Source organism: Falco naumanni, chromosome 8 (assembly GCF_017639655.2).
Source record: "Falco naumanni isolate bFalNau1 chromosome 8, bFalNau1.pat, whole genome shotgun sequence".
NCBI lineage: Eukaryota > Metazoa > Chordata > Aves > Falconiformes > Falconidae > Falco > Falco naumanni.
Genome location: NC_054061.1, coordinates 61,454,052 through 61,471,732, shown reverse-complemented (window position 1 = coordinate 61,471,732; position 17,681 = coordinate 61,454,052). Strand labels below are relative to the sequence as shown.

Genomic DNA, 17,681 nt, shown 5'->3' with positions numbered 1-17,681 from the left:
TTTTACCTACCCAGTCCCCCTCTGGCACAGGATTAGCTGTGGCTGCTGTTGGGGTGCATCCTAGGTACCGCTGCGTAACCCAAAACACAGGCTGTAGGGTAACGGCACTAATACCAGGATGTCAGATTAGCCTCCTAATAAATTAATCAGCCTTTGCTCAGAACCACCAGCCACTGTGGCAAATGGACGAGCACTCGGTCTGGTTTTTACCTGGAGGACTCATCACGTGAAACAAACCCCAAGCCAACCGTTCCTGCTCAGTGTAACTACCACAGGGTCCTACACAAACATGCTCCACGCCAGGTCAACAAAGCGACGGTTCCCTAAAAAGAGGTTCCAGCTTGGATGCCTGTGTACCTTACAGGGACAATGGGAAGAGGAGAGGACAAGGAAAGACCCGTTCACGTTTTACCTCTCGGATGTATTCCTCCTGCTCTTCCTTGAGGGTCAGCTCAATGAAGATCTGCTGCAGCTTCTCATTACAGTAGTTAATAATGAATTGCTCAAAGCTGTTGTCCTGTCAGATAAAACAAGTTTGCATTGGCTGTTGTGTAGACACCCAGGAACTCGGCTGGAGTGAGTTACTGCAGCAGCTGCAATTCCACAAGCCGCTCCATTAACTACTCCTTCCAGTTTTGCCAAGTGATGGCTGGAGTTGTATTTTATTGAGATTAGTTTGGAAATTCTAGACCAAATCCTTCCCTGCAGCTTTCTTCCTTGGGAGGGACAAACCCTCTGTGAGTGATATCCGTGATGCCTCTGTATCAACTCCTTGGGATAAGCCATAAGGGCACCTGTGGTGTCAGGGAACAAAAAACAGTTTTGCCTGCACTTATCGATCCCCATATGTCCAAAGTAGCCTGCTGCAGCTTCGGATAAATAAAATTATATCAGCAGCATTAGCTCTTTTCCACTCAAAGAATCCTGTTTCACTAGTGATCGAGGCTCGAGCTGCTATTCTGGCTGCAGCTGAGTGGGGGTTTAGGGATTATTGGCTCCAGAGGTCACCCCACCCCCTCCCTGCCAACAAACTGCTCGTGTAATTGCCTGCTGAAACGATGGGAATTAAAAAAGAACTTTATCAACTAAAAAATCCTGCAAAAGGCTAATTCATATAAAAGTGGGTTAGGGAGCAAGCACGGGCGTGACGCTTTGGAGCAGGGGCTGGAGCAGAGCCCAGGAGAGGGGGGCTGCAGCCCCAGCAGCCCACGCTGTCACGGCCACGTGGCAGGGGCACATAAATCACTACACCTTTGCACATGACCAAGTAAGTCTGCTATATAACACCTGTCAATACCTGTGAAGCTCAAGGTATGGTGACAGAATTTTTATGACTTAAGAGAAACTGCAATCACTTACATGGTTAAATTAAGGAGATCTGTTTGCTCAATGGTATTAAGAACACACAAGCAGATTAGAAAATATTGAGGCAGCACAGATTTCTGTTATCATTTTAGTTGTAGGTAAAGCAAAATCACAGCTGATCACCAAACTTTCTCAGCCACATCAATCTCTGCCCCTCGCACCAATCACAACTGTCAATCGGAGACTGCAAAACTTGCATAGCTCTAGGTGAGAAAGCTAAAATTTGGCATGCATCAAACCCAGCACGGCAAACAAGTCATACTTACTGCGTTCTGTTGCAAAAAGAAATAATTACATAAACTGCAGTCAGTATTTACAGCACTTCCATAACAACACAGGATGTTATCTAGTTACATTTATTTAGTGTACTGAGTAGATCAGTCTTTCTATCAGGCCTGTATTTGTATGTCATTGAAAATACAAAGTACTACATAAACGTAACATATTGCTTCTTTGTAGATGAGCATATCTTTAGGTACCGTCAAATAAACCACGGGATTGGGGCACATCACGGCGTAACACAGGGGAGCATTCCTGCATTGCCACGTCTCTAAATCACCCTCTATCTTTTGTCTCAAAAAGCCACGTATATAACCTTCGGCAGACAAACCTCATTAAAGGGAGAGGAGAATGGGGAAGGGAAGAGGGTACTGGGGGAAGAATGAGGAAAAGTTTATTTGACACGCTCAGATAAAGCCATCGCTTTAGATACATTGAGTTTGAAGTAAAAGGACCCCAACTGACTCATCACCTTGACAAAGAGGAAGAGTAAAACACACTCCGTACCCTCCTGCCAGGCACACGCCACCCGGCGCAGCAGGACTGTTCCTCCGACAGCCCATGTTATTCCGATCGCAAGGACCGCGGGGCTTTTCGCTCACGCATTATATGCAGGCTTTGTCTTCAAAAGAGGATGGAAACTGAACTGCAAATCCAGCTAAACCATCTAACCAAAAGGTCATTAACAATATATTAAAGTAATTGCTAGATGCTTTCCCGATTTGCTAGGTATTTGCAATATTTATGGTTTGCCAAAGAAAGGCAAACCAAAATCCACAGAGTTCTTCACAAATCACTCCATGCTATGAAATTCTACTTGCCATTGCCAAGCCACTGAAAATTGCTATTCCAGGAAAAAAGTCGTTGAAGAGCAGCAGCAATTTTGTTCTTTATGTACAATACAGAGCAAAAGGCTAACAGTTAATTACAGCCAGGGAAATGGGGAAAAACATTCGGAATTACTGAAATTCTCAAAATGCTTAACTCCAAACAGACCAGAAGATGTTTGGTAAATTAAATACACTTCAGAAAGAGGCATTTTTTTTAAAAGGTTTTAAGAAATATTGTATGAAAAACCAATTAAAGTGTTTATCTCTGGGAAAATCTGAGTAAGGCAACAGAGACTGAGAATTTATCTTCCCTTATTGTATATCTATAATTTTGAATTACGTGAGGGCTTCACAAAGCACAGATGCATGCTCACAAATGAGTCGTCCCCAATATTTTAACGAAGGCTCCTAGGAATTAATATGACAGAACTAGAAGGGATCTAAAGGACTTTTGACATTGTTTTTGAGAAGGCAATAGAGAATGAATAGTGTCAGTGACAGCACATCACTAAATCTGTTCAGGAGAAACGGGCTGGAAGGACTCAGCCATCAGATACTCTCCTTGCTCTTTACGCTAACCATTTGCATTAAGCCACAGAAAGGGTTTTGACCCACGCAGCAGCAGCACTGTCCGACCCAAAATTTCAGGAAGAGTTAGTAAATTCAAATATCCTTAGGAAATTTTAGGAAAAAAAAGTAATAGTTAAGACCAGCACTTCTCAAAGTGTCAGCTTCCCTTCCAGGCTGTGATTCTGCTACTTTAATTTTGAGAGCATCACTTCAATCCCTGCATTTTTATAGCAGCATTTCAAACTATACCTTTGAAATCCCTGTGGAATACAAAGTATAACCTTTGGGGAAGAAAAAACCACTCAGTTTCTCAAATTAAATTCAAGGTGCTGCAAAACAGAATGTCACTTGAGATAGGCTTAATGTCATGTCGAATTTACAGATACAGACAAAGCAACCTCCCTCAGCTTATCCTCACAATCTTTTATCAGGTGCAATAATAAATTTAGACGAAGTGGAAAAATTCACTGACAAAAATCAAAGCCTACTTCACCATGTTTTTCGCTTCACAAGTAACGGTGTCTTGCTCATGCAGCTTTACTCTTTACCAGTCTTCAAACTACTAGACAATCAGGGTGGCAATTCATGAACAGCAAGTTTTCGAACTCTAAAAAATGCGGCTCCATGCAATAATATAGTGCTTATATACACAAGCAGATCATGATGTTGCACCTACTCAGGTTATTAAAAGTTGACCATGAAAAGATAAAAAAGTTCTAGTTTTGAACCGCTGCAATGTATTGCATAAAGATGCTTGAAAGTCTAAGGGAAATATTTTTTGTCCCTTAATGTTACTTAATTTCTTCTTTGGAAGACTCCAATCATGCATATCATGGAATCATCAGAAAAAACACAGATGGGTGTTCCTGATCTTATACATTGTTATACTAGTAAATACCACCAGCAAAAAGACAATTTTTTTTTTTTTTGTTTAAAAAAAAAAAATTAGGCTAAAAGTCTCTTACTGATCTCAAGCAGAAACGTCTCCACATGCTGATGCTGAGTGCCATGTCTGGCATTAGATTTATGAACACAAAATACAACAGGGCATTTCCCTATTAAAACCAGCTACCTCCTTCTAACCTCTCCCCATAGAGAATTCAGATTCACTTCTGAGCACCCAGGTGCCAGCAATTTCCAGAAATACTGAGGCAACTAGGATACCTACTTAAAACTGAAACCTGGGCACTCTTCCATACTAGTAGGTAGGAATAAATTCTTACCTTCCACCTGCCTACTAGAGTCCTAGTTTTAAGTGTTCTGTTCTCTTGTGTCCTCTCCACTTCACTGTTTTCCCCAAATCAAGCATATGTTGTTAATTCATATCCACAGACTCAGCTGTATCACCAGCATCACACCTACACAAAGTGTTTCTCAATATTTCCGCTTCTTAATCTTTCATCACACCAGCTCTTGCTGACAGCCAATTAAAAAATCTACATGTTGTTCAGTCTACAACCACACTGACAGAGGTATGCAGTAACACCTTTTCAAATACCTTGTATGAACATACCTAGAACCAAAAAAAATACATGAGAAATATTTAAAGGAAAAGCATAATTTAAAACAAAACCCAAACATTGCGTGCTGTGAGACTGACAGTTGAAATCAATAAAACTAATGCCATTAAAATTATTTTTTTGACCAGTATGGGGAGGGGAGACATAGACTGATGCTTTTGTTCCAACACCTATAGCCCTAGAAAGTAACTTTTCTGCAGGCAGCAGAAGTCTCTGACCTCCTCCTAAGACAGGCAGGTGATCCCAGGTAGTTCTACCAGGCTCCCAGGCTCCTGCTGGGGCTCTAGAGAAAAAGCCAGATGGCAAAAGCAATGGAGATGGACAACACACGTCGCTGACATGAGTGGTGGAATGAATGGTGAAACCAACCAGCAAATTTAATTTATATTCTACTGTGGTGTCTGGGAATAAGAATTTTTATGTATGACCGCAGACACATACAAGTTTATGAGATGAAACCAAGAAAAGCTAGAAAGTGAAAATCGGCAAAAGGGAGAGCGTGCATTTAAAGAAAATTTTAAAAGACACTTATTTCACCTTAGAAAGCAATAAGCTACATGTGACAAGTTCTAACATTTTTTTATTTTTTTGCGAAGTTAATGAAGATATGTTATCAATATCCCTTTTCTGTTTACACACATACACATTTCAGTAATCAAACTTGTTGAAATCAAACTTAATTGAAAAATATCTAAACTAGAATAAGCTCTTGCTTTAGTGTAAGTATCTCCATAGGCAAAGAACCAGAGAAGTGCATCATTTAACAATACGTATTCCATGTATATGTAATCGAACTACGTTTCAGTGTATCTAATGGAAGCAACGATAAATGCCGAAGCTTCAGGGATTACCCTTTTTCTGCATTTGTGTAGCACAACCAGCCCCAGCCCCCAGTGATGCTGCCAGCACATGCAGAGAACCAGGCTCTCCGCACCCCATCCTGCTCTCGGCCCTGGTGCCCAGGCACACAATCTCACCCAAATCTAGAAATGAGAAATGACGGTGAATCCAGCGCACACCGCGTGTGTGTGGATCCACGGGGAAACCCAGGCACAACCGCTTCAACAAATCAGCCTGACAAATTCCAGACCTGGGACAAGAGGCATTACAAACGGGCAGGCACCTACTCTCTCATCACATCCACTCCGGCACGAAGGCAGAGGAGCTGCTGCAGGGCAACACATGACTCCCACCACCCGAAGCAGAGCATTTTTTGTGTATTTGCTCTAGCATTTCGAATGTTTCCTCTGTTGGAAACTGCCAGCCGAGGGGGTTTACGTCCTTTTGCAAAATAAGCCTCCCTAAATACTTAAATTAGAATGTGATTAATTACATGATGATTAACTTCCTGGGGTGCACGTCTGCTGCTGAGCATTCTAGCGCTTAAGGAAATTACTGCTTTAAGTGTTATTTTAAAATTTCCTCTCTATCTGTATATATATATATATACACACATATAAAAATAGCACCTAGGAGCCCAACTAAGGGTCCTTCTCTGTAAAGCTCCCCTCTTTCATAACCCTTGCCAGCAGAGACAGCTGATCAATTACAGATTGAAAATTCTGTTCTCTTCCTTCACACTGGACCAGGCTTTGCCCTGCGCCACCAGAGTGAACAGAGGGGGAGGTACGTGCAGCACGCGTTGTGCTGATGGGCAGCAGAAATGGGTTGAACAATTTGGAAAAGCAAATCTATCGCAAGGTAGAGTGCCTAGAAAAGGTGGCTGGAAATTGTGGTCTGGAGATTAAGGGAACTCCCAAAGCAACAGATATCCATGGCTGAGTTAGAGCCAAAGTCAAGACATGAAAAAAGGGTCCCCAGAGGCTAAAAGAATTAAAAAAAAAAAAAAAAAAAAAAAAAAAAAAAGAAGAAGATGAAAAGATCCTGATAAGCCAGTTTGTGTGCTTTTTTTTTCCTCCCCCTCCAACTCTTCTTTCTAGCAAACAACCAGACCCTTCCCCAGTAGAATCTTCCTTGAGGTGGGACAGGGCAGGAATTCTCGAGCCAGCAGCAATCCCTCAGAGCTCAGCTTGCTCTGAAACAAACGGTCAACAAGAAACAAGCTAACTGCCATAACTAAATAGAAGTGCTATCCAACTGCATCACAGACTGAGAAATGGACCTGGCTTCACTGCTGGGTGGCTCATTTGGCTCTTTTATTAGTATTTTTATTTACTGCTCGGTTTTATGCAGAATGTAATGGATGCTGCCACATTTTTGCATGTCCTTGGGTGCCTGGAGCAAAAGGAGTTGGCCAGATGCTCTGCCCAAAGACAAGACATTCACATTACCTCAGGTCAACCCTTAGCAGGGGTCTGAGGGCCAAATGAGAACAGTCCCTCTGCTTTTGCAGCCTTTACTTTTGCAGCTCTATCCCCGGTGTATCCCTGCTTCTCACCAGGCTAAAACATGTGAACAAATTGCTCTGCCAAGGGACAGAGCAGAGGGCATTCACGCTCCCGAACCGCCAGCTCAGGGCCGGGCACATCTCAAGAATAAGCCTTGTTTGGCAGCCTTAACTTTCATAAAAGTGCACTCCGAGCCATTAGCTTGGTCATAGGGACCAGCTACACAGCGGCACCTGAAAATTCAGAATAAAGCCTTTAAGGTGACTAGTGCAGGCAGACATTCCCATCTCCAAAGGCTAGGCAGGATGAAATTTTCACGCTTGCTCCATGACATCCATTTTTACATACCCCAGCCCTTGACTACACAGGACACGCACACAACAGAAAATTAAATGTCCAAAGCGAGCAGAATGAGCCTTGTACCCTCATCTCTGTTGAAACCTGCCAGCCCTCATTTCTTTTTCATAAACCCCACTCTGACATTCCACAGAGATGCAAAAACCACTTCTGCCCCAAAATACAGAAACAAACATGGAATACACCGGGGCCAGCCCTAACCCTACCCCAGAAGTCTGCTATCCAGCTGGTTCTGAAACTCCCAGTGCCACCAACCACCATCCCTACCCCACCTCAAATCACAGTCTAGACGGCAGACCGATGACATATGCAGCCGCTCAGAATCACGGATAAACATCCTTGGAGCAATCAGTGTCAGGCTTCAAACCCATTGCTCAGGCTCCAGCAGCATTACACAACCCACCCGGTCCTGGAGCCTGCATTTTCACACCGATCCTAGTCCCTAAAGCCTTGCCCGTAGACAATTCACACAAGACACCCCCCAAAATTTCAGCCTTTTGCTTTCAAAACACCCCGTCCCAGCATACAGCTTACCACAAAGAGCACAGCAGGAGTCAAAAATAAACAGCTTCACAGCACCTATTTTGTGGATTGTGTAGCCAAGCTTGCTGTTGGCATCCGCCAAACCCACAAAGGCTGAGGATTGTCAATAGATTTAAATTCCCTAATGTGAATTTTTTGGACAGCCAAGCCCTTAAATCTGCTTTCTTGGATAGCTTTTGGGTTTGCCTGAAAAATGGGGTTTGTGCTTGATAAAAAGGCTAGCTGAAACCAAATCCCAAAGCACATATGCCAGCATTATCAATACTCCAGCACCTTTCCTTTGTTAAGTGTCGAGAAACCTCCAGTTACTTGGTAAATTAACTTCATCTTAAAGTACAGACAACTGCAGAAATTACAGTGGACGGTAAATAATCTTTCAAAAACTGATGAAAAAATCTCAATTATAGAAGCGTTGATTTGCATATAATAGAACAAGACTGCTATTGCCATCAGAAGATGAAGTGTAGGGTCTTTCAGGATGGTAAATCTGGATTTCTTTACTCTTCTTACAGGAGAAATTGTAGGATGACCTAAGAAACCAGGAATAAGACCCAAGAAATATTGTCTGCCTTGCCCATTATGAAAGAAAACCATCAAAAATCCATGGCAAACTAATGTTTTGGCAGTGGAAGCAGACTATTCTGTAATGTATTCCAATAACTTTTAAGTGAGAAACTCAGGACAAATGAGGTAAACTAGAATATCGTTATTTTATCCTTTCAGCGATCGTGATGGGTAAGTGTAATACTAAACGGAAAAAAAAAAAATCACCCTTCAATAAACACACATCTTGCTACTCATTCCAACTGTATTAAGCATCACAAGTAAATATTTAGTACGTATATTAAAACCTGCTACTACACACACTTTCTATGTTTTTTGGCATGTTCCGGCTCCAAGGTACAAGGACGCTTCAGGTCAAAGAACATGCACTAATGATAAACCCACCTGATTCCTGACTAGAAACACGATGGAAGCAGGCCTTTTTACCTTCAGCATACCAAATGGCTTATGTATTTTAAATGCTCAAGTTTAAAGATGACAAAGGCTTTCAAATGCATTTTTGCCAAAAAACGTTCTTTGTAGAGATGATGTTAGTTCTAACCTTCAAGAACAGACACGGAAATCAAAATCTGACTTAAGGATTAGGTTCAAAAGGGAACTGCCCATTTTTAGCCAGAGGTTTTAAGTAGTTTGTACTTAGATGGACATAGTTACTGCCATCAGCTGCACCTCAGTTAATACTTCAAACGTCTAGCCATCATGTTTACAAATGTACCATGCAGCAAACCGCTCCAAATTCCACTATACTTGTTATGCTATAAATCTTAAGACATTATTCATTTTTCCTTGAGTTACAGCATGATCCAATGTTAAAATTTCATTCACTTATTGATTGTTTTAATATAATTAACTCTAAGCAACATATTTTCTCTGAAGCCATTACTTAAATTCCCAATAATAACTGGGTTTTTGTAAGCATTTTCTCAAAGTCTTTAACAATTTTTGTGAGATTCAATCATTTGTTACAAAACTTGACATAAAAACGTTTGGCAGGCGTCCTCTTAACTGACCTTACTACATGAAATTCATTCAAGCAACCACAAGATGAGTTACACACTGCTTACACAGCGTTCATTACAGAATTATTTTACTCAATATAAGGATCGTGACGTAACATAACCCAACTACAACTAAGCAGAAAGTTAATTCTGTTTTGCCTTGGAAGAACGTTCTCAGTTGAATCAAAAGTAAAGATAAACCAGTGGTTTCTGGTTATGAAATTAACCTGCCTGGAAGCACAGTGATGGCTAAGTGGGTGGTATGGCAAATCCAGCTGATTCAGGATTTTTTAATGGATTGTTTTTCTATCATTCACCCTCCGAATTACAGTACTGCCACACAGTCCCCAAACCAGTAACTGTACTAGTTACCTCTAGAAACCTAAACCAACCCAGTGACTTATTCAAACATCTTTACATTAACACATGGCACGGTACAAGCCATGTATGCTGCTGGCATACTACCTGGCTCCCATTTGGAATGTTCAGAAACAATTCCATTATTTCTGTGATGCCGCACCAAGCTGCTTGGCTAGCTCTCTCACTACAGGGCTTAACTCGGGAGGGGAAGAGTCTGTCTTGTATGAATGTACTGATAAATCTGATCCTCAAGTCACAAGGCAAACCCTTCCCACCTCTTCCAGTGGAAACAACACTCAGCATTTAAAGGAGCGAACAATAACCACCCATATTATTTCAGAGTTCTTGAGTTTGTATGAATTGGGAAAGCTACACTGTCATTCAGTATGCAAGGTAAGTGGAAAGAGCCCTGGTTTTTCATTTTTCTTCCGCAAAACTACCCCTCCTATGCTCATCTACTTACTTACGACCTTCTAAGATGTTGAACTCCTACAACAAAAGCAAAATGCATGCAAGAAACAACGAAGTCCCTGGAACACCATCCCACAAACCCAATTACTCAGTTGGCTTGTCTGCTAGCACAAGCTTCTGTCTCCCACCTCACCCTACGTGTAATCAAACATGAAGGAAAGAGCTCGTGAAAACAGGGCTCCTGCCCGAAGATGCCAGCAGTACCAATCCAGCGTCCAGCTTGGAATACAAAGGACATACTAAAGGTATGGCAAGGACCAGCTCCAAAGTGGTCTGGCACCAACCTCCATTCAGCCGCCTGACTGCTTGCACTATATTTTCATAAATACGCTCTGGTGTTTAATGCAAACAACACAACGTAGCTCAGTAAGCCCTCAAAGCAAGTATTAGCTTTGGTTTTCCTCTTCATAGAGGTATTTTCATCTGCACAAACTTTGATGTTAGGCTTCTGAAATAAAGCTTACACCACCCTCCCATGTATAATTACTCTTTTCTGGGTTATTCGTATCTTCTACATGTTTTAAACACACTCCCTGGATTTTCAAGAGGGATGTAGGGAAGTGGGTAAGAACTGCAAGTTTTCTACTGACTTTTCTCCCTAGCTAAGTTTCTATTTTAAACACTACACAGATTCCCAACCAAGACCTATAAATCTCTCAAAAAAAACCCTGTCAGAGTAAGATTTATGAAAATGCCCTCTCCCTGGTGTTTTCTAACCCGATTAAAAACTCCTTGTCGATTGTTTTTGTTTCAAAACCCCACCAGTCTGAAAATACTACGGTAAACAGCAGTGAGCCACAGATCGCTAGCTAGGAATCGGTTTGGAATATTTATGTAAGTGAATTGAGATGAAATGGAATATAATTCCTTGCTTAATCTTGACAGAAAAAAGATGTATAGTTTTTGTTGTGTTCTTTGAAGGATAGAAAGCTTGTTCAAAGGCACGCACAAAAAGCCTCAAGGGCAGAAATGACACTGCCAGAGTTTCTCTTATGCTCAGAACGTATGTCACAACAAAATATATTTAGTTTACCCATTATAAACATTTATTTACCGATGGTGTAAACCCAAAAGTTTGCCTTTCATAAATTTTTGTTTCAATTGCCAGACATGCTAAGACTTCTCTCTGGCTTACTCTTCTACTGTTGGGGTTTTTTTTGTGTCAGGAATAACAGACTTCATTCAAATTACATGTATTCTGATTACAAGTTAACGAACTACTCTATGAAGCTTTAATAACAGCTCTCATGTTAAACATTTGCAATTATAAAGATCTTACCTCAAAAATTTCAAAGCCATAGATGTCCAGCACCCCCATTACCTTCTTTCTCACTTTTGTCTGTGCCTTAAAAAAAATATTAAACGTCCAGTCGGTCATCTGTACACTTCATACTTGGGAATCAAGAAAACGAATGTATCTCATAAATAGGCTGTCAAATTCTGTAAACCGTTACGCACAGTTAACATGAATATTTTTATACACTCAAAACAAGAGCAGACAGCGATTTGTTGAGCTGTGATACAGTTATTCACCTGTACCACATGTAGCAGCATACAGAAAAATGAAACGGGCAAATACAGTTTTACCGTCCACTTTAATTTAAAGGATTTCTATTGATTTTTTTAGTTGCAAACCAACAATACCTTAATGCTCTCATTGATTCTGGTGACCAGCCAAGAGAAGAGACGACTGTATAAATTCTTAGCCAGAGCATCACGGGCGTAATAAGCCTCAACAGAAGAAAGAAGAAGAATGTTATAAATGCTGAGCTAACCCTGAAGTTTTTGTATTACTGAACACAGTGAGAGCGGCTGGGACAGCAATGCCTCTGCCTCGGCAGGCACCGAGCCGGCGTAGGGGTGCCAGGGCACACGGGCAGCGCTGGCAGCTGGAACAGCAGCCACAAGCAGGGCACCTCAGCCCTCTTCCTGCTCATCCCTGTGTCCTCTGAAGACTCACCCCCCCCTTCCTAACCCTACGCGAAGGGGCTTGAGCAGCTGCGGCTGGGGGAACGACACTGCTGCGAGCCTGCGCTGCTGAGGCACGGGTGGCGATGGCACAAGGGGACAGGCGCTGGCGGCAGCGGGCTTTCAGCAGCCCGGGGAATACAACTCACATGAAATTACACCGGTTGCTCTAAATGAAAACAGTCTGCCACAATACTTTCAGCACGCATTTTCTGCAGAACTGTTTGATTTTTTTCATTCTCTGCAACATTTTCTTATCCTTTATCTTTTTGAGGTAATTCGCACCCACCCTCAAAACAGCCGGTGTATCTGAACACTCAGACACTGCTGAAGGAAAAACACACATGCTGGCGATATGCTTTACTCAGCCTAACGTCGTCTTTATTTGGGCAGTTACGGATTACTCACATAGAATAAATTGCCATTTAAAACTATATTTTCCTTTAAAATCAGGACCTCTTCTTACCTGAGCCACGTTCAGCGTTGTGGAAACTTTCTCTTGCTTGGCTTCAACCGTTCGGAAGCTGAAAGCTCTTTCCAGTACAGACTGGTCTATACCCGTCAGCTCGCAGATTTCCTTGAGTTCTAGCAGAGTACAAATAAATTGAATCCTTCCCTATCATTGCCTTTTCTTCCCCAACACTATTAGCTTTTTAGTGGTTCAGGATTTTCCCAAAGGAGGTTTTCTTCAACTGAAGCGGCCCTCCACCCTCTCTCTCCACCGCCCTGCCAAGCAAAGATTTTAAAAACCTGCACAGCCAGAGGAAACCCAGTTATTGGTTTTGAAAGCACTTTCTATCTGGTTATTTCTGTGAAGAAACTTTTCTTCCACTTGCCACAGACTAGTTTTCAGGAAGAAAAACTTCCAAATGAAAATAAATGAACTTTGAAAATGTATGAACTGCAAAAATGCAACCAAATGGATTTTTGGTGGCAGGCAGAGATACCCTACTCCAAAGGAACAAAACGCCTCCACTGCAGAATAACCAAGCACTTGCAGCAATGCACAGCACCATTTAACACTGCAGAAGAAAGCATTAACAAAGTGGAATAATAATTTTTGGAATTTCAAACACAGCGACTGAAACAGCACAGAATTCGACCCATATTTGCATGCAGGTGAGTTTTAGAAACAATCATTGATTCATCTGTAAGGATACTGTATGTCTACAAAAACAATAAAATTAATATTGACTTGAGACAAATTAGTGGTTTTCCTCTCATTGTTAATCTTGTCTTACCGTTCTTATCTTTGATTTTACTTTCATCTAGGCCATTCACACGAGATTCGGGCTTAAATTCAATATTTCCCAATTTCAGAACGGCTGCCACCACTTCAAAAACAGACTGTGTTTCATGATCCATAAAGCCAACAATCTGCATTGCATTCTGTGAAGGGATGGATAAAATTATCAGATGAAAGCATCTACACTTAAGAGATCATAAACCTCACCATTTATCTGTTTCAGCATCAATTAGAAACGTCTTATGAATGCTTTTGCTACAGAACATGGTAAGATTACTATGCTTAGATAAGCGAGTTCTTCAATACGAAAGACAGGTTAAAGAAGAGCTGGTAATCGAGCTGGCATGCCAGTCCAGTCCGCTTCCAGGATTCATTGTTTATGGGTTCCTAAAATGCTGTACTTTTTTTTCAGCCACTGAATTTAGTTTATCATCAATCCAATTTTTCACCGTCAAACCAGCAGGTACTGCCAGCCTCTCAGCCCGCTCTGCTGCTCCAGCGCCAGGTAATGTTTACAATCTCAATCTGCATACATGGGGTAACAGGGTCCTCTATCTTTCTGGACCTGGAGCCCAATCAAGCAAAAACATCACGGTAAATCACCCTGAGAGCCATCCCAGCCCTGCTTTTTTCTTTCAACTCGGTCAGCGTCACCTGGCTCATGAAGCTCAGTCACTGCCATCACAAGCAACTACACAATATAACCTTTCCCACGAGCTGATCAAGGGGTCTGGGCTTTATTTTCCCCCTTCCTTTTCTTTTTTCTCCTTTCTTTTGTTTGCTGTCATTGCTATATTCCTACTAGAATACTCCAAAATCTTGGTTCTTTGCATTTTCTAGCTATAGCTAAGCTTCCCTGTGCCAGCATGCTACAGCCTGGCACAGAGAGCGCGCCCAGCCCAGCGCCCTGACGGATGGTACGACAGCCCTGCATCGGTGCTGAGCCCTGCATTGGTGCTGAGCCCTTCGGGCCTTGCACCCAGCCCCTGCTACTCCTTACCCTGACTGTTCTGAAGTTTGCAGCATCGTCCACTCCGTTCACTTTGGCAGAATCAAGGCCCAGGTAGTTGTATCGGCTGAAGTCCCGCTCCAGTTTGAGTTTGCCTAATAAATCAAACAAAAACATCACTAGCAACAGCATTCTCGTTAGCAGCTCTTTTATCCCAGAACCAGTATTGTCAAGCACTCCTGTTATCAGTAGGATTAAACTTCCTCTTTTTATTTAGTTCTTTTAATTACAAGCCTCCTGAATAAGAGCAGGCTTCCCTTTTTTGTTTATAATGATTGCAAAGCCAATTCTGACACAGGTATCTGGATAATACCAAACCATATAGTTACTTCAGGTATTTACTACAGCCACTACCACCAATCATTTGAAAAAATGAATCCGTATCCCACTTCCCACGAAAGAAGATGTGTGTGGAACAGCACAATAAGACTCACACCTGAAAATGGCACAAGGCCAACACTTACAGAGGAAGTCTTCCGATGCACCAGACAGTATCTGATAGAAAATGTGGAAGTTTCTTTCACCTCTTGGCTGCTTAACAACACGAGACTTCTCCAGCAGATCTGAACAAACAAACAAAATCTCTCAGGTCCGGGAAAGCTCGTTGGAGCAAAACTCTTTAATATGAATATAATGCCCCATCGTTTTCTACTTCATTGCTTTGTATCATCAGCAGCAAATTGGATGATGATAAATGGTAGGCACAAACCTTATCACAATGTATCACATTAGTACATATTTCTCAAATAAGTTATTTGAGCAAGCCCAGTAGACTTCTAAACGCTGCAGTCTATGAGCTGCAAAGAAAATTCAGGTCAGGGAGGCAACGTGCTCAAAAGATGTCAGCTGATACACAGCACCACCACAGAATTAAGGTTTGGTGAGAATGATCACACAGGCGAAGGTTTGAAAAGAACGGAAATGTTAACAGGCTAAGCACATGAAAGGGGGAATCTGAATAAAGAAAGAATTTAAACTGAATAATCATGTAGCGTTTTGTGATCCTCAGGTGCATCAGACTATGAAATAATTCCCAGTGGGACTGAGAAAAGCTCCATCACCAGAGTGAGGAAGAGCAGCGCTCTGAAAAGCACCACTGCACTGACCGAGCAGTTTGATAAGAGGATTGCTCCGCCCACCGCCGCTAGCGACGGGCACATTTCTAAGCCTTACCAACAAGGGCGGGCATCCAGGCAGACAGCCGAAGCAGACTGACTTGTAACACATGCAAACACTTCACACCCTGCATCATATCTCCCATGGAGGTGACAATACAAAGGTTGCTCAGCCTGCACAGCACTGACAGGCTGTGGTCCCAGCATGCTGGGAGAGGGATGTGGCAAGAACCTCAAGTGTCACTCGCTGCTTTGGTAAAAAAGACATTTTTCCTTTTTTTTCTCACTGGCACACAAGCGCTCCACACCATTTTTCTCAACAGCAAACCCACGGTTCCCAGTACAGAGTTTTCCTTAAGCTACAGATACTCATCGACATGAAGCTGAAGATGTTCAGTGCCCCACCCCAAGTGCACAGCAAAGGGGTCCCCCCCACGCCCACCACTAAGTACCCCCCGCAGCTCACCCGGACTGGGGGGGCAGTTCTCTTTAAGCTGTGCCCATGCAAGAAGAACGCTCCGAAAGGGAAACTACCACAGCTTGGCTGTCACTCTTCAGAACTGCCACGTCATGCCCTTGGTGCCCACTGCCACTGCCTCAGCTTACAGCCCTTCCCGTGGAACAGGAACCAAAGAGCAAACTTTGACGCACAAAATCACATGCAAGCCTCCAGAGACCCTCCTCCAAACAAACTGCAGCAAGACAGCTTCAAAAATTAATTTCTGCTCTAATAATTAGCCAATGACAACAATGATAAAATGCAGACGCTATAATTAATCTTCTGATTGGCTTATACTAGGACAAGTTTCAAATATTTTTACAGACCAGCTGAACCACATTATGCCATAAACTTGCAATTGCCTGAGAGAAGAACTGTAACCAGCGCTGGAGGCGACAGGGAACGGTGCTCCCAGCAACCAAAGCATCTGGCCGGCTGAAGGAGAACACCTCCTCCACATCTAATGTGTTGTGTGACCACACCAGAGCTTTAGCCTTGTTTAAATAGACATCTGTGTTTTCATAACTCAACAACCCCACAGTCTCCTTCCTCCCAAAGGTGGCCCTGTGTCAGTACGGGGAAGTTTTGCACACCCTGATGACAAAGGACACCCAAGATAAACCCAAACAAGTAGCTGTCACATAGTGCCAGCAGCTCATCTTTACATTAGGATGGGGCAGGTTACAGATTTCCACTTTTGTTTTTTCCACTTTACTGGCATCTTTCCTTTTTAATTTTTTTTTTTTTTTTTTAAACACAGATAACCAACATCCGACGGTTGATGCTCTGTCAGAAAGGCACAGAACAGAAGGTACAGTTCTCACCGGCAGCCTGGTGGGCAACCTCTAACTTCACCGAAGGTGTGGGCTCTCCCTCTTGAGCTGTGGTTCAAACTGGTTAGTTAGCCTAACTATCAGATTACCTGATCCTCTCTAGTTCTTAAATCTTCACTGAAAGGGAGAGGCTGCGTGACCGTCCGAGTGTTAATACTTGGGCCAAGGGAGCAAGGTGAGCACCGGGTGGTTCAGAGCTGCGCTGGCTGCGAAGGCTCTCCAGTTAAAGTGTTGGAATGGATCGCAGCCAAATTTAATCTCAAAGAAATAAACAACTCCAGCTCCCGCAGCGGCTACACACACTTCAGGAAGTGGCTGTATCCAAAGGATGTTGAAGCAATGCGGTTTGGCTTATTTGGGTTTAAAAATCTTCTACATATAAATTTACTCAAATGCTGTCGTAAAAGCTCAGCTACACATCCTGGCAAAGCATTATATGTAAGCCTTCTAATTACATGCATGCCTTCAGCAGATTTAACAAACAGTTTCTTGCATGCATGTCAAATTAGTTATGTTAGAAGGATAACAGTCTTGGATTTTTTCACTGCGGTTTATCTTATTTATATATATTTTTAGAAGCAACAAGGTTAAGTAATTAACAGTCAGTTTTCCAAAGTCCCAACTTTCCATGTTCTGTCAGCCTTTGTAATAGAGGAAAACAGCTCCAGAAAGAAGTTACAGAAAATCTGGTATCTACCTTAACAAAGCAGCTGCTAACAATTCTTTTTAAAGCTGTATTCATTCTCTGGGCTTTTTCTTTCCTTTCTGTTCACATGCAGGGTGAAATCAGATGGGTAGAAAACACC

The 17,681-nt window shown here is 42.4% G+C and overlaps 1 protein-coding gene across 6 annotated transcripts in view; it reads right to left on the bottom strand.

Annotated features, from left to right (window-relative positions):
• The window catches only part of MYO1B (myosin IB), a 113,145-nt gene that overhangs the window by 30,142 nt on the left and 65,322 nt on the right, over nucleotides 1–17,681 (bottom strand). For 3 of the 6 annotated variants that reach the window (XM_040605211.1, XM_040605212.1, XM_040605214.1), the window contains 8 exons: nucleotides 14,893–14,991; nucleotides 14,420–14,523; nucleotides 13,415–13,562; nucleotides 12,640–12,758; nucleotides 11,850–11,936; nucleotides 11,485–11,550; nucleotides 1,632–1,637; nucleotides 413–517 (listed from right to left, as the gene is read on the bottom strand). In XM_040605211.1, the coding sequence (XP_040461145.1) occupies nucleotides 413–517; nucleotides 1,632–1,637; nucleotides 11,485–11,550; nucleotides 11,850–11,936; nucleotides 12,640–12,758; nucleotides 13,415–13,562; nucleotides 14,420–14,523; nucleotides 14,893–14,991 (734 nt within the window). The remainder of the gene's footprint in view (nucleotides 1–412; nucleotides 518–1,631; nucleotides 1,638–11,484; nucleotides 11,551–11,849; nucleotides 11,937–12,639; nucleotides 12,759–13,414; nucleotides 13,563–14,419; nucleotides 14,524–14,892; nucleotides 14,992–17,681) is intronic. The other 3 variants (XM_040605210.1, XM_040605213.1, XM_040605215.1) reach the window with 1 other exon arrangement.